Below are 26,363 nucleotides of genomic sequence, written 5' to 3'. Positions count from 1 at the left end.
TTGTCCATCGATACCAGCGCCGTTGGTACCCCCGGTACCAGGCATGTGCATCGTAGACCTCCGTCCGAGGCTCCTCATACGGCGGAGGGTTCCCAAAAGGGTCCAGCCCGTCGTCCTGTACAAAGGCCGTGTCGGCTCCAGCGCCCTCTTCCCGGTCGCCCTCTTCCAATCGGAACCGCACTGACCCACAGAGTAACTCATCTAGCACTTCGGGTTCGTCGCCATCAGTTACCTGGATGTCATCATCGGCCGGCTCGCTATTGTCGGCATACCGAACGGCATAGCTGGTCTTCGACCCTGGAGCCTTATCTCGCGTGCTACTGGTGACCTGCTGTCCTTCAGGGCAGTTTCGACTCATATGCCCGGCTTTGTGACACTTGAAGCACAAGTTATTTTCCAGGTGCTCTTTCATCTGGGCCTCGGACAATGGTGAGTCCGATTTCGGGTTACGATCCCGTCGTCGAGAACGATCACTATTCCGCTGCGCGCCAGGACCGGTTTCCTTGACCTGCGTGTTCGACTTCGCCGCCGACACCCCGGACTGGTTGCCATTGTTATCATTCCGCCCGAATTGGCCACCGTTACCGCCGCCCCGTCGGCCCCTGCCATTACCCGTCTTCTCAAGTCCGGAGCGAGGGGACCCGAAAGCGGCACCACCACGGTGCAAGCTATTATTGATCACCCGTTCGGCGATCAAAGCGCTCTCAAGTACGTCTTCGTACGTATCGATATCGGGATGAAGACGGTCGCGATACAGTTCCTGACTGATCTCATCGTTTAGGCCTTGCCAGAACCGATGAACGAACTGGCGATCAGAGATCTCCCCACCAAGATCATCGCGAAACCCTTCCATTGTTGCCGCGTACACCTTTACTGATGATCCCTTCTGCATCCAGGTGTTCCATCGCGCCCTAATGGCATTCATGAAGCCATCGGGGAAACAGTAGTTGAATAGCTCGTCAAAGAACCGTTCCGCCGCCCATTCCTCAGGGTTCTTCACCACTCGGTTGAAGAACTGCAGCGCATCTTTTTCAAGGAAGTGGCCGATCTTCGACACATGTCTTTCTCTCATAATCATGCCATCGATTAGGTACTCTACGCTCTGCTCAACGTATCTTTGGAACGCATCCAGATCGCTCCGACCGTCGTAGGTTTTCGGCGGCTCAGGCTTGATATTCGGTTTAATTACCGAAGACCCCGACTGCTCCAGGGTAAGCATAGCATCTTCTAGCTGCCGGAGTTTCCGTTTCAGTGTCTGTCCTAACGAACTGGCAGATGATATAAATCTCGATGGAGGCGCGACCAACGTTCGCCCTCCTCGTTTCGATGTAGCGGACGCGCTGCCGGCCATCACGCCAGGACGGGCGGTACTCAAGCTATGGATGCCAGTCTGATCGCCCGCTGCGCGGCTCCCTGGTTCCGGTGACCCCACACGATGAGGTGGGTGGTCGCGTCTTTGTATGGCTTCTCCACGATGACCGACGCCTGGACCACGGTCGCGCTTTAATGCAGCAACCTCAGCCGCCTGGGCATCAACCGTGGTGACCAGTCTATCGAGTTTATCCATCATCTCGGTCAACCGTTTCTCGGCATCGACCCGGGCTCGTTCAGCTTCTAGCCTGGCCCGTTCCGCCTCCAGCAGGGCAAGGCGCACGGTATCGCGTTCCCGTCTAGCCTCGCGGACCTCTCGCTCACATCCGTTCTTAAATACTTCAGCGGATTTTCGTGTGCGTGCGAACAGATCCTCCCAGGGTTCTTGTGACGATGTCACCGATGTGTCGCGGTCAGCAGCAGTGCCGACAGCTCCAGCCGATTGTAATGAGGCCAGCGCCGCTCTCTGAGCTCCGACGTCAAGTTCTTCTTCACCGATGCCGGCGTACCTCAACTCTGTCGTGGCGTCCTTGCCGGGGTTACCAGAGGGAGGCGTGTCCTTGCTTTGAACGTTACTCGCCCCCCTTCGATCGGCAGTTTTACCCTTATCCACCGGGGTAGGCGTCTCTAGCAACGCATCGAACTCTGCGTCACTCATCGTTCTGTTCTCAGAGGCCAGCCGCTTGCTGTTAGGCTTCTTTGGTGTACGAGGCTCTTCGAGCACGACCGGAGAACCTACCACTTCGTCGCCATCCTCCTGGTCAACGAGAGACGTGTCATGTAAACTAGTCAGCGACGCAAAGCTATTATTATTGCTTATCACGCTACGCTTGGACAGTACAGGAGACGCACTCCGACGTCTACGAGGTACTCTAGACCACGATCCAGTGTCGTCGCTCGACGCCCCACCGAATCCACCAATGACAAACGGAGATGGGCTGCGTGGCTCGTCCTTGAGCGCCAGCCCTGTCGTGCTCACCGACCGCGATCCTTCGCGATGCGCGGGAGCATCAAGGTAGGCGGGCAGCAAACCTTGAGGTATAACGGCCCCGAGGCTCGATCCTGCATGATCGCCGGCCATCGGGGCATCTCCGCGGTGCGTAGCTCCAGCCTCGCCCGCCAACGGAGATGAGTCAACGGGGTCAGAGGCAACCACCTCGCCCGCGTTGATATTGATATCCGACTCGGGTCGAGGGACTCTGTCTAGTCCGCCGACCCTACGGTCATTGCGAGTCCAGCGACCCGTGAGCTCATCCCTAGACACAGGCATACTCAGCGTGTAGGGATAATGAAATAGGACACGTAGCTAGGAGTGCTCGCAGTCACTGTGTCCTCAGCAAAGGCGTACCCGGGTGATCAAGCCGGGTAGTGTCCTAACGAAGAGGGTTAGCGACGACGAGCGATAACAGATTACTCACGAAACACTCTCAAAAATATGTGACGCGGGCAAAGCCGAATACGGCTAAGGTGCGTTCACACGATAAGGTTCTCGAGCGGCACAACGATAGAGAGTTCAAGTCTCGATTGAGCAACTCGAGGTAAGATACGAAACCAAAAGGTAAAGGTCCTCGCGACGAGGCTGCTTGTCTTTTATACCTCGTCGCGGGCCCTTGAGCACATGGAAGTGGAGCAAAAGGATCAAACAGTCAAAAGGCGCATCAGCGCCGGATGCTAGAAAAGGAAAGAAGTTCTCGGTCTCGGCTTCCGGCAGGACCGGCACGTAACACCCGCTAGCCATGACAACAACAAACAGCGTGCGCCGGGGGCCCAAGCACCCACGCTCGCCGCTGCTCTCGACGTCCACGCCTCTCTTCCTGTCCTCGTCGCTGCCCTCCACGGCTTTCACGCACACCCTCCGCCTACACCCCCGCCTTTAAAACCTCGCACCAACCAGCGATCTAATACAACCGGGAGCAAACGATGCTCTTCCTCACCTCGCTCTTCTCGCTGCTTGCCGGCACGGCCTTCGTCCCCGCCGCGCGCGGGCAGGACATCATCCAATTCGACGCGGCACACAACGCATCGCCCATCACCGGAACCTGGACTACGGGCAGTCGGGCGGTCGTCACTGGCTCTGTGAGTTACTCATCCGGTCTCATGGCCGAAAACTGCGCCGGAAAACCACCATGACTGATGCGGCGATCTCAGGGCTTTGCCAACCCGGCCAACACGTCCTTCACCTACCCCAACACCACCGGCGTCTCCTACTCCTTGTAAGCCCCCATCGCCGTCTCAGGCAATCCTTCCGCCTGAACTCCGACTGACCATCGTTCACACATTCGCAGCTCGGACGACGGCTTCTTCGAGGTTGCGCGCTACCGCTTCAACTCGAACGGCTCCGAGCCGACCTGCATCACCGGCGTCGTCCTCTGGTTCCACGGCACCTACGACCTCCTCCAGAACGGCTCGATCGTCCTCACCCCCTTCGGCGACGGCTACCAGCAGATCCAAGACCCCTGCGCGGCCGTGTCCAACTTCATCGAGGACTACAACGACACCGAGCTCTTCCAGTCCTGGCGCATCTTCGAGGACCCGACGGACGGCTTCAAGCTGCACCTGTTCGAGTTCGACGGCACGCCCGTCGCGCCGCAGTTCCAGGTGTCGAGCACGCCCAACATGCTCCCGCCGCAGAAGCTCCGGAACGTGTCCTCGTCGGCGTCGACGACCACGACGTCGACGACCTCGCGGAAGGCGAAGCGCAGCGGTGCGGAGGGCCGCGACCCTCGGACGGTCGCGTGGCTCGCGGCGACGCTCGTCGGTGCCGCGGTGGCGTCGGTGCTCCTGTGATCGAGTCGCATTCTGCATTCTCCGTACACGACGTTATTTCTCTCTCCATCTCTTCTTCTTTTACGTCTCGTGCATCGGACCTTTGGGACCCATACATACTCCAACTATAGGCTGCGCCGCGTCTCATTCGAATACCCGCCACCACGAACAGCGCGGTCAGCTCCGTCGCTCTTTTCAACACCCATACCGTCGACGCATGTTTCAGTAGCTTATATATTTCCCGCAATAGACGGCGGCTCAATCTCAAACTACGCCGTGTTCGGAAGGGTGTTCATCACAAAAGTGGGCGAGGGGCACCAAAGCTACGACCCGGTCATGAGGATACTAGCATACATTGCTTTTCAGTTTCAAGGCTTCGTTACAACATTTGAGTGTGAACGATCTGTTTTATTTCTACACCCATTCGACCGGCTTGCGCACGACCTCGAGTAGCGCGGCCTCCTCGCTCCCCTCCTCCTCGCCCATATCGCTCATATACTCCCACCGTGCGACCTCGGGCAGGCTCATGAGGATGCTCTCGACGCGCGCGCCGGGGATGTTGAGCCCGAACTTGGTCCCGCGGTCGTAGACGAGGTTGAACTCGACGTAGCGCCCGCGGCGGATGAGCTGCCACCGCCTGTCTTTCTCCGTCGCGGGCTCGTTTACGCGGCGGGCGAGGATGGGGAGGTAGGAGGGTATGAAGGCGTCGCCCGCGCTGCGCGCGAAGGCGAAGAGGGCCTCCGGGGTGCGGGGTCGCGCGATCGCGTGGTCGTCGTCGTCATCGTCGGAGGGGATCCGCTTGTGCGCGTCGGAGGAGAGGTCGTCGAAGAAGATGCCGCCGACGCCGCGGGATTCGCCCCGGTGCGGGATGAAGAAGTACTCGTCGCACCAGCGCTTGAAGGCCGGGTAGAAGGCGGCGCTGTGCGCGTCGCACGCGGTCTTGAGGGTGGAGTGGAAGTGGGCGCAGTCGTCCGGGTAGAGGTAGGACGGGGTGAGGTCGGCGCCGCCGCCGAACCACCACGCGACGGGTTCGCCGCGCGGAGGGGGTCGGCCGTCCTCGGGGGTCTGCGGCTGGGCGGCGGCGGCGGCGGCGGCGGAAGGAGCGACGGCCTCGCAGATCTCGAAGTAGCGGTAGTTCATGTGCACCGTCGGCGCGCGCGGGTTGCGGGGGTGCACGACGAGGCTGAGCCCCTGCGCGGTGTACGGCAGGCTCTTGCCCGACTCGGGGTCGTACGGGATGCCCGCGTGGTCCGCGCGCATCTGCTTGATCGCGGCGGGCGGGAGCAGGCCGTGCACGATCGAGACGTTGACGCCGGCCTTCTCGAGCACGGTGTCCCGCGCGTGCGCGCGGGCGGCGGGGGAGAGCGCGGCGAAGGCGGGCGAGGACGCGTCGGGGACGGCGAAGACGCAGGAGCGCCCGGAGCCGCCCGTGGGCCGCAGCCAGGCGTCGCGCCGGAAGGCGGGCGCGGCGGGGTCGAGCGATTCGAAGGCGGCGACGATCTGCTCTTGCAGCTGCACGATGTAGGCCTCGAACTGCTCCCGGATCGGCTTGGACGGGTCGGGCGCGAACGGCGTCGTCTTCCATTCCGTCGTCGTCATCGTGCGCGACGGTGGTCTTGGTCGATGTGGGATGTGGTAGGAGAGAGACGAATACGCGGGTGGTGGAAGCGATAGCGCGGGCGATCATGATGATATACTGACTGCGCTCGCCCTCGTCGGCCTCTTCCGGTCCCGACGGTGGTATGAGATCGGTCAAGCCCACGGGCGGCGTGGCGCGCTCCCAGCGAGCCTGGCCTGGGAGCGCTCCGCCGGGCTCGAGCCCAGCGCGACATCCGTATTTCCTCGCGTCTAGTCTATTCTCGGGCCGCGTACGCACACGCATATGAGTACAGGTCTAATAATCATCGTCTACGTAGAACGAGATGCGAGAGAGAGAAATGTGCCGCGGATCTCATACCATTTTCTCGGCGCTTTCAGCCTGCAGCTTGGACACCGTCGCGCCCTCCGCGCCCGCGACCGTCCGGTCGTCCGGAGTCACCCCACCCGCATCCTTCTCCTTCACCTTCTCATCCCGGCTCGCATTCCCGTCGCTTGCTCTCGCCATTTCATCCCCTTCCGCCCTCCTCCTCTTCCCTTCCTCCTCCTCTTCCTTCCACCTCCGCTCTCGCTCCATCACGACGCTCTTCCGCGCCTCGAGCCCTCCCGCGTACCCAAACCACGTATAGCGCGGGACATGTGGGCCCCTCAGCAGCAAGATGACCAGCTGCCAGCCCATCCATCCCATCGACAGCGCCGCCGACGCGCGCCACCCGTGCTGCACAAACACCTTCGTGCCCGTCGCCGTACCCATCACCTGCCCGATAAACAGCTGTCCATCACCAGAACCGAAAAAAGCAAACAAAAAATAAAAATCAGCCACCCTCATCTTCATCTTCATCTTCATCACCTCTCTCCGGGGAAAATTTTCAACGCACCGAGAGAATCATGACGGCATTCAACCGCGCCCTCGCCTTCTCGTCCAACCCGAACACCCTCGTCGTGAGCGAGATCTGCTGCATCTGCCGGAACACGTCCAGCCCGAGACACGCGATCACGACCGCCGCGATGTCGATCCCGCCCGCGCCGGTCTGGACCGCCTGGAAGAGCGTGAGCGCGCAGGTGGCGCACAGCGTCGCGTACCACGGCACGAGCCGGTCGATCGTCCGCCCGACGACGGGGCCCATCGCCACGCCGAACATGCCTATCAGCCCGAACAGGCCGATGACGAGCCTTGCGGCGAGAGGGAGGGTCAGCTACAGGAAGGCTCGCGATGAAGGTACGGAAAGAAGGGGTGGTGGTGGTAGTGGGGGCGGGGGAGGGGGTTGTGCAACGACGTACGTGGAGTAGTTGTACGGTGGGCCGCCGAGGAGGAAGGTGAGCGTGACCCAGAAGTTGGTGAAGCACGCCGAGCTCGCGATGTTGACGAGCGCGGCTTGGACGAGGAGCGGCTCGGTCACGCAGTACTTGGCCATCGTCCACAGTATGCCGCCGTACGTCAAGCCCGGGTTCTTCGCGGGGTAGTCGGGTAGCACCGCGTACAGCATCGCGAACACGCCGTACTGGACGCCGATGGCGAGGTAGTACACGACGCGCCAGGTGACGAAGTTGGCGACGACGCCCGCGAGGACGCGGGCGAGGAGGACGCCGAAGAGGAGGCCCGAGAGGACGACGGAGATGGCGGAGGCGCGGCGGTGGGGAGGGGCGAGGTCGGCGGCGAGGGGGATGAGGACTTGGGGGACGACGGTGACGGCGCCGACGAGGTAGGAGAGCGCGGAGAAGGCGGCGAAGGAGCGGGTGAGGGCGAGGCCGATCGTGAGCGAGGCGGAGAGGAGGGCGAGGAGGAGGATTAGTGGGCGCCGCCGGACGAGGTCGCCGAGGGGAGAGATGAGGAGGAGGCCGGTGGCGTAGCCGGCTTGGACGAGCGTCGGGATTTTGGAGACGGAGGTGTAGGAGACGTCGAAGGACTTGGACATCTGGACTGTGGGGTGGATTGGTAGGGAGGGGTCGGAGGTGCTGTAAGAAACTCACTGAGGAGGGGTTGGCAGTAGTACAGGTTGGCGACGACTGACGAGACAGCATCAGCCTTCCGCCATGAAGACTTAGTTGGACGATTTGAGTACTCACTGAACGTGCTCGCAAACCCGAACACGGCGTTCAGGAGCAGACCAAAGTGCGGCGGCTTGGCCGGGTCGTACTGCAAACGTGCAGGTATGGGCAGGAAGCCCAGGTCGCGAGTATGCGTCTTCGGTTTGCTGGAGGCATCATCCTCGACGTCGCCTTTCGGTTCTGCGTCGTTGTTTGGGTTTGCGCTCGGTTTCCTCGTGAATGGGATACTGAATCCCATTTTGTTCTCTCTAGCTCGTCAACGAGGCGTGTTTTTCGTCTGTTGTACACGAGAGGAGGGAGTGTTGAAATTTCACGGGGTCTTCGTGTTCCCAGAGTCGTGTCCGCTATCGGTATGTCACCCCACGACCTCGGGAGCAAGTCGTCGAAGTAGCGAGGAGAAGGGGCAGACATCATGAGACTTTTGAGTGCTTCGGCGATTGCTTTGAAAGCATGTCTATATCGCGATCCACGGCTGAGTAAATCTAGGAGGTGGGCTAGCGACGGGATTCGGGTGACGGAGCCCCATTATGCTCGTGCCGATGGCCGGCAAGGCAACTTCGGGCTGAGACTGAATCATTGATACGCCCTTCGGAGAATGCGGGACGTCGTCAACGATGCGTGGCGCTCTGCAGCCCTTGAGCAGCCTTCCAAATAAACTTTGAGGTGGGGTACGACTCTAGAGTTGGGGTGTCCGACCATTACGCAAGCCCTCTCAATGTCTCCACTGCGATTGTGCATATCTCGTTGTTCAAGCATAAAGGGCACGACCAGCTGCACAAGTTACGACGGCAAACGGTAAGCCTCGGAGTCTCACAATTATTTGTGCAGTGAAAGTAATTGATTTCTAATAACTTACGGAGAGTTTCTAGAGAGTAACGGTGCTCTTGGTTTAGTATATTGGACAGTGCTAGTGCATGCAGTGGCACGCGGCTGGGACTGACCTGGCTTACTGGTGGGGACTGCTAGTAGGACGCAAGGTTGTTTTAGAGGCAAACACTACTAGAGGAAAGGGCGGTCTCCCGCCAATCCACCTTCGCTTGCACCTCCCTTGTGTGATTTGCAACGCGATAGTATACTCGACGTGTATACCTAGGACAACTAAATAGATATCAATGCACCTCAGGATGCATGCCAGCCATTCCTAGTCTTGACTCATCTAATGCTAACTTCGGAAGCATGCAACATACCGTACATCATTCTGTTTAGTATCAGTACAACAAACCATGTATATACTCGGTACAGTCTGCGCTATACGACCAGTGCAGATGGCTATGAAGCCATTGATATGAAAGGCTGTGTGAACAGCCTGTGTCGCATGTGACCAAGGCTGTGTTGAACTTTAAAGAGTAGGTGATTGACTTCGGCACGAATAGCAAAATGGTACACTGGCACGGCTGCGGTACAATAAGACAGGGCCAGCGCAAACCCTGGTACATCACGTGTCGCATTTGTCGAGAAAAAGTCAAGAATTGTTGTATTTGGTGCGTTGCACAGAAGCTGCAACATATCTACTACCGTCACATCATAGCTAGACAATGACTCGATGATATGACGGTCCTACATATTCTAAGAGAGCGCTGGGTGAGCGGCGATATCCTAATCAAGCTGCCCATTCTCTGGGAATCCCGCTCATCCGAGGGCTGTGATTGGTCGAGAGACCATTGTGGCGCCAACACGTGATGGCGTGATGTACCAGGGTTTGCGCTGGCCCTGTCTTAGTAGCTCTCCAGAAGACGTAATGCACAGCGTCCACTGCCTTCAGAGGCTGTCAAAGCTGCAGAATTGCTATCGATACCCCGCTGTCTCTACTCATATATAACGTCCGCGGCTTGTTTGTTCCCCAGACCAGTACTACTGCAAAGGACGGACCTCTCGGACCCTGCAGTTCGCTCCCAATACACCCCAAATAACGGTGTCCCCCGTTTAACGACTCTTTGATACACCTCCCTACGTATCCTCCATTTCAGTACTCTGATATCGTCATGGGTGTAAGACGGCCGCAGCTTGAGCTGCATGGAAACCCGACGAAGCCTGTGGAGGCGTCAGAAGAGGCCTCTAAACCTCCGCCTAAGTAGCGCTTTGCTACCACTCAATAGGGACTCCAAGCCTTAGGCCCACCTTCAGGTTAGCCGTCAATTCATGTCGAGACAGGCGCTTACTATGCATCAGCGTTCGGATGCGGCTCAAGGCAGAATAAGCACGCCGGCTGTGAAATCATCTAAACAACGTGTCAGACTCTGATAAAGCACACGCTACTACTACCTACTGTCCTTGTCATGTGAAAAGCAATCTGATCTTGTCAATGTGGCACTTTGAGGTTCAGCTCCAGCGAGGGCAATTCGACATCACTTACCTATAACCCCGCAGAACTTGTCGACCTTCGTGGTACTTAGAGCCCAACGACTGGCTGGCGTTACTTATGCCGGCAAACACCGATTGCCGCACTTGTCTTGTCCAGCTGACGTCGCCGCTGCCTCTGGCCCGGATCGATGTTCTCGTGTGCGCGCACACAACAGTCAGCCATGCCATCTCCACCGACACGGCACGCGTTCTATTCTCGCCGGAGACCTGTGACATAGACAAGCCAGGTCGGCACCCGTTCGGTTTCCATCTTATCTCTCTCCCCTACTACCTCCCAGCGAATCCCTTGCGCGACCGATGTCGACCACCAGCACGGAGAAGGCCAAGCACCCGACGACCGAGCACGAAGACGCGGGTGGGAGCGCGCACCCGCAGCGCTGGTCGTCGTACATGCTCGAGATCTACGCCGGCATGAAGCCGCCCGCGCCGCTGCCCACCCTCGACTTTGGCAAGATGGAGCAGATGGCGAGGGAGAAGATGAAGGACCAGATCGGTGCGTACGATCCTCTTACCCCCGTCGTCGAAAGCCCCAAGGCGGGGGAGCTCACGATCCCTGGACCACGGGGTGCAGAGGCGTACATGTACACGTTCGGCTCGGCGGGCACGTCCTCGACCGAGCGCGCGAACCGGAAGGCGTTCGAGACCTGGCGCATCGTGCCGCGCATGCTCCGGGACGCGACCGTGCGCAACATCGAGGTCAGCCCAGGTCCCTCTGCCTCTCTCGCCCGGTTCTCCCTCCGTTTGCTAATCCTCGGCCTTGACGCAGACCACGATCTTCGGCGTCAAGCACCCCTCGCCGCTGTTCATCGCCCCGATCGGTGTACAGGGCATGGTCCACCCCGACGGCGAGCTCGCGACCGCCCGCGCCGCGCAGGCCCTCGGCGTGCCGTTCATCATGTCCAGCGCCTCGACGCGCTCGATCGAGAACGTCGCCGAGGCAAACGGGTCCGGACACAGGTGGTACCAGCTCTACTGGTCAGTCTCGCCCCTCGCCCTCTCACCGAAAGCTCGTGATCATCTTACCTCGGGATAAAAAATAAAAAAATAAAAAAACTTTCCGACAGGCCCAAGTCGGACGACATCACGCTCTCGATCCTCTCCCGCGCCAAACGCGCCGGCTACTCCGCGCTCGTCATCACGCTCGACACCATGATCCTCGGCTGGCGCCCGCACGACCTCGACAAGTCCTTCATCCCCTTCATGTACGGCGTCGGCATCCAGGTCGGCACCTCCGACCCCGTCTTCATGGCCCGGCACGACCTCCCGCCCGTCCACGAGACGCCCTCCTGGCCGTACGACCAACCCGCCATCGCCTCCGCCGCGCTCGCCGGCGACCCCGCCGCCCGCCGCGCGATGCAGCTCGGCAAAGAGTGGCTCGGCGAGGCCAACTCGGGCCGGTTCCGGAGCTGGGACGAGCTCAAGCTCGTCAGGGACCACTGGGCGGGCCCGATCGTGCTGAAGGGGATCCAGAGCGTGCGCGACGCGGAGAAGGCCGCCGAGGTCGGGTGCGACGGGATCGTGGTGTCGAACCACGGCGGGAGGCAGGTCGACGGCGCGCTGCCGTCGCTGTACGCGCTCGACCGCATATGCCGCTCGGAGAAGATCCGGGCGGCGAAGGAGAACGGGTTCACGGTGCTGTTCGATTCGGGGATACGCACCGGGAGCGACGTGATCAAGGCGATCGCGCTCGGCGCGCAGGGCATCTTACGTGCGTGTTCTCGTTTCTTTTTTTCGGGCCGTTCGCCCGTGTTTGGGAAAAGGACTGATTTGTGGTACAAGTCGGACGCCCGTTCATGTACGGCCTGATGCTCGCCGGTCAGGCAGGCGTCGAGCAGGTCGTAAGGAACATCCTCGCCGATACCGAGATCACCCTCGGGCTCATCGGATACAGCTCCATCGCCGACATCTACGACAAACGGGAGGAGATCGTCGAGAAGCTCGATGGCTTCTGAGACTCGTGTAACAAGGGACCCGGATGGAATATGGTGTTAATGTATACATGTATTGAATGTAACATATGCGATACAGGCTCTTCTTCTTCAGTTTGCGAAAACCTCCCGGTCCCTTCCATTTCCTTGCTCATTCCCCGAATCACCGCACTTTGAACATCTGCGCCACCATCTCCGTCGCGGGCGGCGCTCCGGGGGCAGTCACGGCGTAGTGAATCTCGACCTCCAGCTCCCGCGAGTTGTTCGGGGCCTTCCGGCAGTAAAACTTGCCATGGACCTCGGTACCTGCAAAACACCCCCGTGTCAGCCATCCTGTCCTACTTATATTCTCAACCTGAACGTCGCCGTTACCTTCTTCAACGACGATCGGCTCCCGGAGCATAAAGACCGTCTGCTTCCAGTGCGTCGGGACGCTGCGTGGCCCGGTGCTAAAGCTCGTCACCGTCTCGTGCGCCTTCAGCGCCTCGCCAAAGCTCGCGCTCCTCCTCGGCGGCAGCCGCGCCCGCGCCCCCGTCTCCGTCTCCTCCTCCGCGCCTTTCGCCGCCTTCAAACTCGGCTTGCGGCTCATCCCGCCCGGGCGCGCCTCGCGCGACTGCGACCGGTCCCGGTGGAGACTCTGCGCGCGGTGCAGGCTCTCGCGGCGATGCGCGGCGCCGACGGGCCAGACCTCCGCGAGGCGCACGTCGCCGTCCTTGACGAGCTGGACCGCGGTCGACTCGGGCACGGGCGCGCCGTCGGCGGCGAAGAAGGTGTCGAAGTAGAGCAGGAAGGCGTGCGCTTTCGTGCGCCGCTCGGCGGTGGAGGTGAGCTTGAAGGAGGACGTGAAGTCGAGCGAGCGCGGGGTGGCGTTGCCGAGGTAGATGTCCTGCGAACGAACGTGAGTAGTGACGGGGCGACGACTGGAGAGAGAGAATGATGCGATCTTTACCTTGATGGTGTAGGGCTCGCTCACGAGGCTCTCTTCCGGGACGACGTCGACGATGGCCTCGTCGCACACTTCTCTCGCCATGGCGCTCAGGTCGAAGCCTGGACAGGCATCGTCAATGACTGCAGCAGAACAGGAGAATGTACGCGTTACCATAGACATCGTTCCAGAACCCGATGCGCTCCTTGTAGACATCCGAGGCTGTGCACAGGCTCAGCATCATCTTGCACTGGCTCGGCGCCAGAATGCCGCCACGGCTTTCTACCTCGTCCCCGGCTTCCGGTGTGGGATCTGCTGGTTTTGGCTTAAGGAAACGATCGCGAGCAACCAAGACAGAGTCGAGCATGCTCTCGTAGAGGAGCGCGTAGCCCATCCATTCGGAAATGATGACGTCCACGTGCTCGACGGGGAGGGTAATATCCTCGATTTTGCCCCGGATCACCCTGGAGAAATTGGCTTGTAGGTCAGCATACACCAAATTCAAGGTGAAACGAAAGGCTGCGTACGTGATGACGTCTGAGAGATCGTTGGCTTCAACGATCTTTTTGGCTTTCTCAGCAACGGGGCTTGCGTCGACGGCGTACACGTGCTTCGCGCCGGAGCGGGCAGCGAAGAGCGACAAGATGCCCGTCCCACATCCAACGTCCAGCACAACAGCGTCCTGGAAGACAGACGGTGTCTTCATGATGAAGGACGCGTAGGTCGATGTGCGGACGCGGTCCTGGATCATGACAGCGTGTATATCTGCAGATGCAGCGTTATATGAACGATGAACCGGGGCTGTCGTGATTCTACGACTTGCCGTTCTCGCCATAGCTCTCAAAGTAGTGAGAGTCGTCGTCGCGTGGTGCAGGTCCGACATCGGAGGGCTCTGATACGGCCTCGATGATACGACCGACTTCGAGTCGTTCACCCACGAAGGCCCGGTAGTCGGCAAGGTCCTGCTTAGCTTGGACAAGTTTGCGCTCCAAGGCCCGTATCTTCCTCGAGGCTTGGTTGAGATCGGAGGCTGTTGACGTTTGAGCGAAAGGCTCGTCATCTTCATCCTCCGACCAGTCATCGGTTTGAACTGCGAGCACATCCTTGAGCTGCGAGCATATGAACGATGCTGATCACTCCACTTACGCAGCAACGGATCGTCTTCGAGAACTGGTTTGATGTAGTCGTCCGAAGCTAAGAACGATTCGGAGCCGTCGAGCTTGAGACTGGAAGGAGCAGGTTTCTGGACACTGCGGCATGAATAAGGTGTGGAATCGAGGAAGAAGACGGATGCGACTTCTCACTTCTTTTCTGATGTAGTTTATCAGTCGGATCCTTTGATAAGTATCCAGCGCTGTGCGCATGATGTCAAAAAGCTGCTGCGACGAACGTGGAAGCATGACATACACAGCGTCTTGCACGTCGCGTCTAGATCAAATCCGTGCGTCTTGGAGTCATACGCCAGAGCTTCTTTCGAGGATGGGAATTTCGTGTCGTCGAACAGGGATTGACAAGGAACCCTGTCCGCCTCCTCGTCCACCCAATCGCTGAAGTTTTCGTCCTCGTCGTCCTCCGAGGATGAAGTAGAGAGCGCGTCGACCTCCGGGTCTTGACTCGCTGTGTCCAAGGCAGTTGCAGGTAGTTTCACGCTCATTTTTTTGCGTATGCGATCGCTCGAAAGATGGAAACGCGATGAAGAGCGTCAAGACCCAGTCAAGCCCCTGTGTAATGCGAAACATCAGATGAAATCATCGGATTGCAAGTGTGAGAATCTACGAGCCCGTGGGAGATCTCCTTTCGGATTTACCCCGGACTTCCCGGGTTCTCCCCTCGACTTGGACGGCCACCTTCTGCTTGCAGCTTGCTTGCCGTCGCGGGTTTCGCGATAGCTCAGGCCATAACTATAGCTTGCGCGTATGATTGCTACCGAGAACTGATTTCTTCAAGAAGCTCTCGGCGCATGTTGCATGCGTTTTACATGCCGTAAACACTGCCGCCCGGTACATCGAGCACGGCGCCCAAACACCTGGACTTCCGAGTTTGAACGCCACTTATGCATCACGATAGCTTCTTGACGATACGTACTACCCACTCCTTCCGAAGGCGTGCCAGATACGCATACAACGTGCATATTCGCGAAAGCTTCACCCTGACGCCCCCTATGCTCAGTGCACCTGGGCGCCCAAGCTGTGCGAGATGCCTGGGTCTGCCGATACGCTCCTGCGAGTTTTTGCATGCGAGAACGTCGTCCGTGCTCCGCGGTGCCCGTGCGTTCAATTACGAACCAACGTACGGCAGACCTTCACCCACTGCCGTCATTCATGGAACGCCCATGGAGCTCGCAGTGCTGATTTGGCATAGGATTCCCTTATCATCTCGGTTCAGCCTTCTCTGATGTCTTATAACGATATGGAGCCGTCTGGCACGGGATGCGGACCGGCAGCAACGAACCCGCAACACCAAAACTTCAACGTCGACTGGTGGTTTCTTGAGGATGTAAGTAACCGGGCCATTCTCCAGGCGTTGAATCCGACAATTCTCCCGCCGTAACCCCCTGTTATGAGCTGACCCTTAGCCTCCGATGGTCTCGGAAGAAACGTGCCTAGGCTCTCCGCGGTGTCATGTATAGACGGTGGGAGACATGCACCGATTCTCTTCTTCTCAAAGTTGGCTCTCAGACTTCAGTCGTCCGGGGCTCCATTGACGCCGAACAAATTTCTTGCAAACTGGTGGACCTGGATAAAGACTCCGGTCTGTATAAGTTGGCCTCTGCATGTTGTCTGGTACTGGATATATGCCATGGTGTTCAGTTTCCCCTTCGAATGGCTCAAACGATACGATGTTATCGTGCGGTACGACGAGCAGTCGAGGCGGCTCAAGTGCGATCTCGAACCGACTCTCCAGCCTCGGTCGGGATTCGATATCAATAAAACGATCATCACCTTTTCTTTGAGCTCCGATCACTCCGAGTTAACAATGTTTGCGTCAAATGCAAACGCCTCGCTGGAAGGAGGTAAGTCGGTTGCCTCCTGATGGCAACCGTACATCGCGTAACTCAACATATTACTGCCACTTCTAGACTTCTACCCCTACGGCTGCCGCCCTTTGCTTGGAATGCCCGGGCTCGATCCCCTGCAGACAGACACTCTGAACTGTTTTCAAGACTTGTACGACGTCGCCAGCGACACATCTGCATTCGGGAATTCGAACAGCTACCTTCAAGGCAACATCTCAGATTCTCAGATAGGCCATGCTGATGGCCTATGGAATCCCATCTATTCAACTCGACCTGTCTTCTCCGATCAACTGTTGCAGGAAATATCAATGCTTCCCCTCGAGCCCACGGCTCAAGACGTCGATGAGCCGTCTTCAGCCTGCCTTCATACTGCGTCGGATGCCATATCAGAGTCTTCTCAACCTCGGCGGCTGGCGAAACGGGTGACGAAGAGACGGCACAGATTTCGGTGTCTGCAGCCGTCTTGCGAACGGACTTTCACATCCGGTAAGCACTGTGCGCATTCTCCTGGCCCGCGCACCAAATGACGGGACTATCACAGAGTATACGCGGCGGGTGCACATGAATACTCACGACAAACAGCATCAGACTACGTTCCGGTGTTCGATGAGCAGCGAATGCCGAGAGACGGTTCGTCGTAACAATTCCAGTGTATAGACTTATCGTGCTGAAGCGAATGGATGCACAGTTCTCTCGCAGACACGACCTCTTACGGCACGAGGTGACGCAACATAACAAGGTCTGCGAGTGGGTCTGTGGGCAATGCGGTTCCTTCTTCTCCACGCAGAGAACTTGTGAGTGTATTTTGGGTAGTAATGTCGTGGCGGCGACAAACCTGACAATGATACGCAGTAGACATTCATATCTGCAAGCATGAACCAGGGAGATCGAGGTGGTCTAGTCGCGCTAAGTACGTCAGTTGCTATCAGCCATTTCTGCTTTCTCACTGCCGCTCAGGGATCGAACTAGAATAGCCTCCACTTCCCTTCCACCGTGACACCTAGTTTTACGATTATGGCAGATATACTCGTTCTGACCACACCAACGATTGAATGCCACTTCAGTGCACATGTACATGCGAAGTCAAAATATTCTTGCAATCGGACTCAACGTTCAAGTTCCTCCATGCTTCGCGGTCGCTCCATATTGCGCCCCGTGAGCTGAGTTGTGTTTCGAAGAGTGCTCGCTACTATTTCAGGCAAACCGTGCACAGCCAACGGACGGTTTTGAAGCTATGTCATTGACAGTATGGCGGATATGAATGTGAGAGATTGCAGTTGTGCCAAAGCATCCGCATATCAGATCCCTGATGCGTACATGCAGACAATAGCGGCGATAGCAAATTCGAGCGTGAAAACTGTGTTCACAACGCTACCGCATTAAGCGCCGACGCTGGTAGGTAGGTAGGTAATATCGATCGAGGCCGTCCCAACACCGGAACCACCGGGCCCCAGAGGCTCGCACTAGTTGCGAGCCGGGACACCCTGATCTACGTTGGTATAGCTTAGAATGGTAAAGACGAGATTGTGCCTGATATACAGCGACATGAAGCCATTCTTTGCTTCGCCTGTCAATTGGTCACCGGAGCACCGTCAGCTCCGAGAACATTTTAGTCCCAGACGGGCGCAACATGGGCAGCGAGGCGTTGCTTCTGTGAGTGCGGGTGTCCAATCACAAAGGCACTGAGACCCACTGGGAAGTGCCGCAACCAATGTTTGTGCCATCGTGAACTTTGAGGGTAGATAAGTTTCAGGATGCAGACACTATAAAAGCATAACATCGCTCAGAGCGATTTAGTAACGAGCTGTTTGTCTACTACGCTGAACGACATCTACTTGACTGAGAAACATGCTCAGCGTCTCACCACTTAATCCGTCTGTACCGACAACTCGATGTGTGCCAGATATCGTCCATAACCCACCCGAGTGTGCTCCACATGTGAGATTCATTACTGATACGACACGTCCTCACATCCTGACTAAAACACAAAAGGAGATACCTGACATCGATATGGTCAGGGAAGTCATTGCATCCTTTTGTCGAGGCTGCACGACGTCTCCATTATCTCGGGACGTTATAGCGAACGCGAAGGTGGAGCAGCTGACGTACGACGACCTAGTTCGCCGCGGCTGCCCACTCACTGGGAATAATGGTGTTCTACCTTATACTCGCACTGGCGTGTCTCTGGCGACCCACGCCTTTGGGCACTGCTCGGAGGATATCCAAGCATTTGTCGCCGTGTATACCACCCATCTCCTTTATCTGGATGAAACATTCGTCAAGGACACCGATGGCCTTCGGGAGTTTAATAGTCGTCTTATATGCGGACAAAAGCAGACAAACCCCACCTTGGATTCGCTGGTGCAGGTTATCAGAGACATAGCCGGAAGGTACGAGGCTACAAGAGCCAACATAATGGTCGCGTCTACTCTCAATTTTGCGACCGCACTTCTCCTGGATTTTGACACGAAGAACATGCCGGTACGCAACATCCTGACAGACATCGGCTTACTATTCATTTCGTCATACTTTTAGCTTTCTTTTGGCGCTGTCAATTATCCTTGGTTCTCTCGAGTTTTATCTGGCGCAGCTGAAGCATTTGCATTCTTCATATTTCCTCCTGAGACGCCGCTACCGACAATCATCCAAGCTATTCCTGATATCATGATTTTCCTGAACAACGGGAAGTGGGTGGCATATTTTGTCATTCATTCAAGTATAACTTACCTACCATCCCTCTTAACAGCGATATTCTCTCATACTATAAGGAGGCAATTGCAGGGGAGGAACTAAATCACATATCACTGAAGGCCGCCGTAACCGGAACAAGCAAAACATATTCGTTATCGCGCATGGCATCCGAGACCCTGGATGCTCACTTGCGAATCAAGAATCTCCTCCAATCTTACCCGCCAGCTTTGGAGGCATACAGGGCATACACTCATGGGTATATCGAGTACCACCTGGCCGCGGAGCGTTACCGACTCGGGGATATCATTTTCTGAGACCTCAATTGGCGGCGTGTAGACTGTCACAATGCCGTGTATATTGTGCCGGTTATCATTAGTCCCCGAACGTATTGCGCTCTGTTTGTTAGGCTTTCTCAATATATAGCTTTCAAGGCATAACCTGCACCTTTCTAATCCAGAGGTCTACTTACCATGTGTCAGGAGTAATCGAGCCAATGTTTACGATGTCCTGTCCGGAATGGTGATAAGGTGTCCATGAGCACAGCCTGTATAGTACTCCAGAGCCGTGTGGTACGTCATCATTACGTGAATATCCCCCTATTTAGCGACATACCTAGGTATACAACACAGCACAATGGTCCATGGATATCGCCGGCTATCATGAGAGTATCATAACAGGTCATCAGGTCACTCTAAATGGTCAGTTTACCTATCGGGAATGAATTAGATCTGTTGTTATTGCTACAAGGCCGGTGAACGAGGATTGGTAGGCCATCTCCGCAAGAATAACACTCCTATATTTCAGAAAAGCTCCTTGCGCTCCCAAAAACGCAGTTTCCGGTCATATTGTGCTCCGGTCTCTTCTTCACTGACGTAGTTTTGTGACGAGAACATGAGGATTTTTATGCAACCTTTCCGCTTGCACAGTAATTGAAAAAAAGCTAGCGGGTGCCGAGGAACATTACGACAGAATTCCCCCATAACTTCGAGGACATCTGGGTAGCTTCGGAGCATTATCCAGATGTGGAGAGGCTGATATTCAGACTTGCGGCATGATCTGACGTTTTCCCACAGGTAGAAGATGGGAAGTAAACCTACCCCCTGAAGACATTCTCCGCCTACTCTTCCCGATTGCGGGCTCTGCGTCATACCGCAGAGTCTTCTATGCGAGCGGAGTGGCATGTCTGGTACCTGATTTCATGTCCGTCATTGAAAGACGCCCTCGTATTTCATATCTCTGGACGGGACTTCAGTGTTATCCCCATGGGCATACCACCGTCTGCTGGTGTACCTCATAAACGCTGCATAAGGCACCACTACAGACTATTGCAGACCCGCTGACGATTGGAGTCCCATAGCCGTACAGCTCCTGTTGGCTGAGCCGCAAACCACTGAGAATTGTATAAAAGCACAACCTCCTGATCACCAGTGGTAAGCACCCAAACTAGAAGCCCTAGCTGCAGACCCCTCAATCTCAACAGTCAACATGGCATCGATCTCATCTCCACCATCTGTCACTCTTAGTCAGGGTAGTGATCATTCTGACGGTAATTCGACGATTATGTACCCTCAGGCTGCACCTGTGCAGAATGTAGGTCAGTTGTATCGAGATATAATGCTGTTGCTAATTATAAGTGAAAGGTGATATCTGACCTTGATGAAGTCAAGAAGATCATCTCCGATTTTTATCGGAGCTGCACAACGTCACCCTTATGCTCCGAAGTCATTGCAAATGTCAACGTGGAGCAACTGACACATGAAGATCTCGTCCGCCGCCGTTGTCCAATCACAGGCAGCGATGGCGTCCAGCCTTATATCCGTTCCGGGCTCTCATTGGCCACGCACGATTACCGACACTGCCCTGAAGATATTCAAGTATTAGTGGCGGTATACTCCATATTGCTGCTCTATCTTGATGATTCCTTCGTCCACAACACGAAAGATCTGGAGGGCTTTGTCAGCCGCCTTCTTCTCAATCAGAAGCAGCAGAATCAAACCCTCGACTGTCTCGCTCAGCTCATACGTGAGATACCTGAGAGATATAGTCCAACTAAAGCGAACATCATTGTTGCATCGACCCTGAACTTCGTGACGGGACCACTCCTTGACCATGATACAAAGGACATGCAGGCGAGCGATTACTTGTAGCGAATGCTTATTCTCATACTGATCACATTCTTTGCCTTTCCAGACGTGCTCAGGCGCAGTTAATTATCCCCTGTTCACGCGTGTGCTCTCGGGTGCGGCAGAGGCCTTCGCAATGTTCATATTCCCACCAGAGATGCCACTATCAACATTCATCCAAGTTATTCCGGATGTAATGACCTACTTAAACAGCGGAAAGCGAGTATATCTTGATCTTTCAACTCGTGATCTAACTATGCCATATCTTGCAGTGATGTGCTGTCATTCTATAAAGAAGCACTTGCAGGCGAAGAGTTGAATCACATTTCGCTCTTGGCCGCCGTCAACGAGACCACCAAAACGAATTCTCTCTCTCGCATAGCAAGCGAGACAGTTTCAGCACATAGAAGAGTCAAGAACCTCTTGAAGTCACATCCGCCTGCGCTGGAGGCATACAATGCGTTCAGTCATGGGTACATCGAGTTTCATATGACAGCGGAGCGTTACCGGCTGCGCGAAATTGTGTCCGCGGGTGACGAGGTCTTGTCTTCTTAACAATTTGTAGTTTTTACTATATTGCAATTAGACTGTTTCCCTTAGAATGTTTGGGTGGTGCCATCGTGAGGTGCACAAGCGTCGAGTCAAGGAGAGGTAGGTAGGTTAGGGAGATAGATTAACGTCACCAGGACCCTAAACAGGAACAGCCGCGCACGCCACGGTGATTCATGGTGCAAGTGGGCGTAGAAATCCGACACACCGTTTCACTATTGACCTGCGGTGCGGCAACCGGTTGTTCCGCTATTGGGACAGGGCCGGGAATGTATCTACCTACCTATGTACCTACCTGCACTGTTTCCCACAGCACAGCCGCAGCAGCTCCTTATCTCTTGACCTCGTTCTCGTAGGTGAGCGCTGAAGAGGCCGGAAGTGAACAGCGTTAACCAGTCACATTGTGACATGCTTCAAGTCAGCTGCAAAGGTGCTTAGATCACACTCGAGCAACATGTCGCTCGGCGATGCTGCCAATCATAAAGCCAACGAGGCCTTCGATCATATCCCCGTCATGTAAGCAGCATCCTATGGTTGACTTGTACCGCAATGCCTGTTACATGACCTTATACAGAGATCTTGGTGCGGCAAAGTCTTCCGATTCTGACCAGGTGAAGCTCCTAGCGAGTCATATCCGCGAAGCATGCGTGTCTGCTGGATTTTTCTACGGTGACCACGTATCAAGATTTACTGCGTGGATTGAGGCTGACACACCCACTCGAGTGTACAGTCAAAAATCATGGTATTCCAAAGGAAGTCATAGATAAAGCGCTTAGCGTCGCGTCAAGGTTCTTCTCCCTGCCATCCGAGGCGAAAGAGAAGGCATGCCATAATTGCGCGGCTGAGAGACTGGATAGCGGGCGTTGACGAACCCTCGTGACACAGCTTGACATGGCAAAGAGTAAGAACTTCAAAGGATACCACAACGTCTTGTCCTCGAACAACGATCCGATGAATCGCGGCGACCTTCACGAAGGTATGTTATTTATCGCGTAATGCCCAATGCACTACTTACTCATAAATCCTAGGTTTCGAATTCGGATGGGAGGAATTGATACCCAAAGTCGACGATAAAAAGCGGCAAAATGATGGTGCGATGGCCGGCGCGAACGTATGGCCTTCTGAGGAAGAGGTGCCGTACTTTCGTGAGTCACTTCTGACGTATTAGTAAGTGATTGTCAATTGCGAATGCCGTAGCTTACTAGGCACTCGTCAGCCACGCTGCTGTGGGGCTTGGGCAGCTGTTGTTTCCACTTCTCGCAATTGCGATGGATCTCCCCAAGGACTTCTTTTCTGATAAAGTGTGTTCTCTTACGAAGCTGCGCGTTGCAATGCTTGACGAGTATATAACAGACCCGAAACTCAGCAGCGCTGATGAAAGTGTTACACTACCCTCCCCAGACCGGCGACGTCGATGATCGCGTCATCGGAATTGGTGCCCACACAGAGTAAGTTGACTCGTATGGCTTGCAGCTCACATGCTGGATCGCTGACTCGGTTTCGATGAGTTGGGAGGTCCGTCCTGAGACAGTGGACCTGACGTCATAATTAAGTGTTCGCCTGCTCCTTCACAGTGCTTCACCATTCTATGGCAGCAGCCAGGCATTCAAGCGCTACAAGTGCTGAACCCAGAGCACCAGTGGATCGACGCCCCGCCCATCGAGGGTACCTTGGTCGTCAAGTGTGTATTATCTGCGCTTTTTCAGCTACCCCGTCTTTTCCCCTAATGGGATATACGACAGTCTAGGTGATCAACTCGCGCGATGGACAAGTGGGCGGGCGTCCTAAATTTCATCACTGTTTGCTAACTTCATCGAAGACGATGTCTTCAAGTCGACAATCCATCGAGCCATCAATCGCAGCGGTGTCGAGCGGTATTCCATCCCACTCTTTTTCGGCGTCGATTACAACGTTCCGCTGGAACCGGTGCCCTCCTGCGTATCAAAGGAGCGGCCCTCCAAGTACAACACGATTTTGGCTGGGGACTACATCAAATCCAAGTTCGAGGAAACGTACGGGGTGAAACCCACCGGAGTAGTGGTCTCGTGAGAGTAACTCGTGCGCAATATTCAACGACGATGTATTATGATGTGTATACGTACAACATGTTCCACCGGAGATCAACGTGCCGTGACAGACGGGCAAAGAAGTACAGTACGAAGTAAGAGTGCGGGCTCACCGTCTCGGAGGCAAAATGGCGGGAGCCAACGTCCTAGCTGATCGCGGCAGGAGACTACTACATCCAACAGACGTCCGCCAACGCACACTGGTACGGGGAGGGGTGTAGCCACTCACGGGAGAGATAACAGCGCAAGCGCTTGGCAGGAGCGAAGTTTGGATAGCAAGTCGGCCCAACCTGATATACAGAGACACGTGGTACAGCACGATAGCGTCTACGATCACTCACGGAATGCAATCAATCTACCATCATTTTCTCGGTGGGTAGACCTTCTCCGTATGCCATACTCTCAAAGATTACCTGCCTCCAGACGTTGATGACGAGCTCTGATGCTTCTTCCTCCAGCACCTAGGACGATAAGAAGGAAAAGTTCAGAGGTTCGAGCTTGGAACGAGCGGACGACGACGCCGCACCGGTTCTAGGCCTTCGACGAGCTTCGCTGGCCCTTTGTGATCCTTCAAATGCTCTAGCACGAACATGACAAGGTCGTCGTCCTCTAGCTCGCCTAGGTACTTAACCATAAGACGCTTCACGAGCGGCTCGAATTTGCGGTCGACCATCATCTATACCAGCGCTCAGCGTGAAAGAAACAAGGACGAGGACAATGGTCGCTCACATCGGACAGCCCATCCCACCGCACCTTGGCCTTGAGAAGCGTCTCCTTGTCCCTCGGCACGCCGAGCCGAATCTTCTCCAGTCGCTCGCGCGCCTTCTCCCCGCTTTCTGCTGCGCTGAAGTCGAGCTTGACGAGCCCGACCTTGCGCCGCTTGGCCGCCGCATCCTCCTCGTCCTCGTCGGCCACAAGGACGACCTTCTTCTCCGGCGCCGGTTTCGCGCGCGCGGCTTCGGCTGCCTTGGGCGCGGCGGATACATTCAGCTTGACCGGCGCGCCATCGTCAAGCAGCATCCCCGCGTTGCGTTGCTCCTCCTGAAGCGCTTGCATCTCCTCCATCTGCCGCGCGAGGAACTCTTCCGACTCGCGCCGCAGGTTCTCCGTCTCGCGCTCTTCATACGCCCGTGACTCGGCGTCTGCTGCCTCCTCCGTCGCCAACCGGCGTGCACGTAGGTGGCGCCATCGCGAGCTATGCGAAAATGAGTAAGGGAAAGTGATATCGCAAGGGGCAAGCGCGGGCTTACCGATCGGTGTAGAACATCTCATCACTCTCATCGTCGTCCCATACTTCGAGCCGCGCGCGCATTTCGGCGCGATCTCGCTTCTCCGCCTCCTCGACAGCGCGGACGCGGGCGATCGCACGCTCGAGGCCTTGTATCCTGGTGCGTTCTCGCGGTTCGTAGCGTCGTTCTCGCTAACGGATACGATTCAGTCAATGTAGCATACGGAACATCAAAGAGTGATAGAACAGCAAGGGCGAAAGCAGTAGAGAGCAGAGTACGCACGTCCCTGAACGAGTTCTCCTCGTCTTTCCGCCGTGCCTCCCTCCGCTCGGCCTCGAGCTCCTCGTCCGATTTTTGCGGCTTGCCCCCGGGCTGCCGATCATCACCCGCAGCTACGAACCCGACCGGTCGATCATAGCTCTGCGGGCCCGCACCCACCGCCCTTCCCGGCCCTTCAGCCGAGCCACCGCCGCCTCGCCCCCACTCGCGCTGCTGCTTCGGTCCACTCGGCGGCGCCACACCCCCGCCCGCAACGCCCGAGACAAGGGCAGGCATCGCGTCGCGCACTTCGCGCACCTTCTCGCGCTCGCGCCGCGCCGCGCGCTCCCGGAACTGCGCGATCTCGGAGATCACGAGCCCTCGCTGCGTCTCGGGAAGGTCCGCCTCCTGCAGGTCGTGCAGGTGCGGCGGGATCACGTACCGCTCACCGTCACCGCCTGCGCCACCACCACCGGCCGAGGAGGAGGACTGCGTCAGTTCTTGCACGAGCGAGGCTATCCGCGTACGGGCCTCCGCTATCTTTGCTTCGTCGGCCTGTGCGAGGGGAGAAGAAGAGCACGTGAGAACGGTGAGAAACTAAGGAAAGGAACGAGGGTGGGGACACGCACATCTGTCCGCATCTTTTGCGCGCTGTACGCGTCGAGGAACATCTTCGTCTTCTCATCCGCCTTGACCTATAAGGACGCGGAACCCGGCATGGGTGTGTCCGCGAGCACGAGGTAATGAGAAGGGGACGTACGAGTAACTTCTTGTTCGCGGCGCCGTCCTCGAGCGCTGGGAGCTCGACGCCGTTTAGAAGGGCCATCGCGCGCAAAGCACCGTCCGGGTCTTCAAATTCGGCGAAACCGAACCCTTGCGGCTTGTTCGCGGGAGTTATGAGTCGCTTGAAAGCCTTGATCGGGCCGCAGGCCTACAGAAAAACACAGAGAGTTTCGGATGAGCGTTCTTCGTGTCCACGTTTCTGTAGATGATGGGACGCACAGAGAGGAGCGAATTAAGGAAGGCGTCGGTGATGCCCGCTGAGATGGAGCCGATGAACATGTTGGTGACCCGCTGCGCCTGGGGCGGTACGAACGGCTGGCCGGGGTGGTGCATCATTTGCTGTTGCGCTGCGAGAGCCTGCATTGAGGGACCCTGGCCGAAAGAGGGGCGCATTCCAAGTCCCAACCTGTTTGGCATCGGCTGCATCTTAAAGGTCGGCTCTGCTGCACGCGTATATGCGTGAGGTTCAGAATTTTTCGTGTAGTAGGAGTGGCGCACCTCTTTCCCTTGCTCAGAGAAATCGTCGTGTTTCGGCCCAGAGGTAAATTAAAGAAGAGCGTGCAGGTTTACGATCGGAAAGCCAGAGTTTTGAAGAGCGGAAGGATGAGCGCGGTGGTGGTGGCGAGAGGCAAGCTGTAGAGTACAAGCGCCC

The 26,363-nt window shown here is 56.5% G+C and overlaps 9 protein-coding genes across 9 annotated transcripts; 4 read left to right on the top strand and 5 right to left on the bottom strand.

Annotated features, from left to right (window-relative positions):
* Positions 1–38: 38 nt before the first annotated feature.
* Positions 39–2,641, bottom strand: PUNSTDRAFT_130453 (uncharacterized protein; the record flags this gene model as incomplete). The annotated part of the gene is made up of 1 exon (XM_007379689.1): positions 39–2,641. A coding segment is annotated over one exon (2,603 nt), but the record flags the coding sequence as incomplete, so codon positions are not given.
* A 592-nt stretch (positions 2,642–3,233) lies between these two features.
* Positions 3,234–4,374, top strand: PUNSTDRAFT_49486 (uncharacterized protein). The gene is made up of 3 exons (XM_007379688.1): positions 3,234–3,447; positions 3,520–3,584; positions 3,657–4,374. The coding sequence occupies exons 1-3, from the start codon at positions 3,292–3,294 to the stop codon at positions 4,156–4,158; spliced, it is 723 nt and encodes a 240-aa protein (XP_007379750.1). The 5' UTR covers positions 3,234–3,291; the 3' UTR covers positions 4,159–4,374.
* Positions 4,375–4,551: 177 nt separating this feature from the next.
* PUNSTDRAFT_96876 (Coproporphyrinogen oxidase) lies at positions 4,552–5,797 on the bottom strand (the record flags this gene model as incomplete). The annotated part of the gene is made up of 2 exons (XM_007379687.1): positions 5,245–5,797; positions 4,552–5,202 (listed from the first exon to the last, which is right to left on the bottom strand). Exons 1-2 carry the CDS (start codon positions 5,734–5,736, stop codon positions 4,552–4,554), a joined length of 1,143 nt encoding a protein of 380 aa, XP_007379749.1. The 5' UTR covers positions 5,737–5,797.
* Positions 5,798–6,316: 519 nt separating this feature from the next.
* On the bottom strand, positions 6,317–7,912 carry PUNSTDRAFT_33882 (uncharacterized protein; the record flags this gene model as incomplete). The annotated part of the gene is made up of 5 exons (XM_007379686.1): positions 6,317–6,505; positions 6,612–6,906; positions 7,015–7,654; positions 7,705–7,740; positions 7,801–7,912. Coding segments are annotated over 5 exons (1,272 nt in total), but the record flags the coding sequence as incomplete, so codon positions are not given.
* Positions 7,913–10,440: 2,528 nt separating this feature from the next.
* Positions 10,441–12,095, top strand: PUNSTDRAFT_41912 (oxidoreductase; the record flags this gene model as incomplete). The annotated part of the gene is made up of 4 exons (XM_007379685.1): positions 10,441–10,839; positions 10,910–11,118; positions 11,208–11,851; positions 11,923–12,095. The coding sequence occupies 4 exons, from the start codon at positions 10,441–10,443 to the stop codon at positions 12,093–12,095; spliced, it is 1,425 nt and encodes a 474-aa protein (XP_007379747.1).
* A 139-nt stretch (positions 12,096–12,234) lies between these two features.
* PUNSTDRAFT_110790 (S-adenosyl-L-methionine-dependent methyltransferase) lies at positions 12,235–14,650 on the bottom strand (the record flags this gene model as incomplete). The annotated part of the gene is made up of 9 exons (XM_007379684.1): positions 12,235–12,377; positions 12,444–12,957; positions 13,021–13,118; positions 13,171–13,460; positions 13,524–13,761; positions 13,820–14,008; positions 14,110–14,239; positions 14,301–14,350; positions 14,404–14,650. 9 exons carry the CDS (start codon positions 14,648–14,650, stop codon positions 12,235–12,237), a joined length of 1,899 nt encoding a protein of 632 aa, XP_007379746.1.
* Positions 14,651–18,022: 3,372 nt separating this feature from the next.
* PUNSTDRAFT_61346 (terpenoid synthase) lies at positions 18,023–21,381 on the top strand (the record flags this gene model as incomplete). Its single annotated transcript, XM_007379683.1, has 3 exons — positions 18,023–18,493; positions 18,548–18,699; positions 21,099–21,381. 3 exons carry the CDS (start codon positions 18,023–18,025, stop codon positions 21,379–21,381), a joined length of 906 nt encoding a protein of 301 aa, XP_007379745.1.
* A 448-nt stretch (positions 21,382–21,829) lies between these two features.
* On the top strand, positions 21,830–23,540 carry PUNSTDRAFT_110789 (2OG-Fe(II) oxygenase; the record flags this gene model as incomplete). Its single annotated transcript, XM_007379682.1, has 11 exons — positions 21,830–21,891; positions 21,950–22,044; positions 22,106–22,197; positions 22,261–22,351; positions 22,404–22,542; positions 22,592–22,676; positions 22,729–22,823; positions 22,907–23,056; positions 23,118–23,146; positions 23,195–23,394; positions 23,526–23,540. The coding sequence occupies 11 exons, from the start codon at positions 21,830–21,832 to the stop codon at positions 23,538–23,540; spliced, it is 1,053 nt and encodes a 350-aa protein (XP_007379744.1).
* PUNSTDRAFT_49469 (uncharacterized protein) lies at positions 23,466–26,089 on the bottom strand. Its single transcript, XM_007379681.1, has 9 exons — positions 25,931–26,089; positions 25,689–25,859; positions 25,558–25,623; positions 24,953–25,483; positions 24,692–24,861; positions 24,171–24,636; positions 23,968–24,117; positions 23,671–23,902; positions 23,466–23,611 (listed from the first exon to the last, which is right to left on the bottom strand). The coding sequence occupies exons 1-8, from the start codon at positions 26,072–26,074 to the stop codon at positions 23,792–23,794; spliced, it is 1,809 nt and encodes a 602-aa protein (XP_007379743.1). The 5' UTR covers positions 26,075–26,089; the 3' UTR covers positions 23,466–23,611; positions 23,671–23,791.
* Between the last annotated feature and the right edge of the window lie 274 nt (positions 26,090–26,363).

The sequence above is a fragment of the Punctularia strigosozonata genome, assembly GCF_000264995.1.
Source record: "Punctularia strigosozonata HHB-11173 SS5 unplaced genomic scaffold PUNSTscaffold_2, whole genome shotgun sequence".
NCBI classification, from domain to species: Eukaryota; Fungi; Basidiomycota; class Agaricomycetes; order Corticiales; family Punctulariaceae; genus Punctularia; species Punctularia strigosozonata.
This window is presented reverse-complemented; position numbering and strand designations above follow the sequence as displayed.

Coding starts and splice junctions, on each gene's coding strand:
- PUNSTDRAFT_49469 (XM_007379681.1), bottom strand. CDS start 26,074: ATGCAGGCTCTCGCAGCGCAACAGCAAATGATGCACCACCCCGGCCAG. Junction 25,624..25,688: donor CCGCGAACAAGAAGTTACTC/GTACGTCCCCTT, acceptor GCGTCCTTATAG/GTCAAGGCGGATGAGAAGAC. Junction 24,637..24,691: donor GAGATGTTCTACACCGATCG/GTAAGCCCGCGC, acceptor ATTTTCGCATAG/CTCGCGATGGCGCCACCTAC.
- PUNSTDRAFT_49486 (XM_007379688.1), top strand. CDS start 3,292: ATGCTCTTCCTCACCTCGCTCTTCTCGCTGCTTGCCGGCACGGCCTTC. Junction 3,448..3,519: donor GGGCGGTCGTCACTGGCTCT/GTGAGTTACTCA, acceptor CGGCGATCTCAG/GGCTTTGCCAACCCGGCCAA. Junction 3,585..3,656: donor ACCGGCGTCTCCTACTCCTT/GTAAGCCCCCAT, acceptor ACACATTCGCAG/CTCGGACGACGGCTTCTTCG.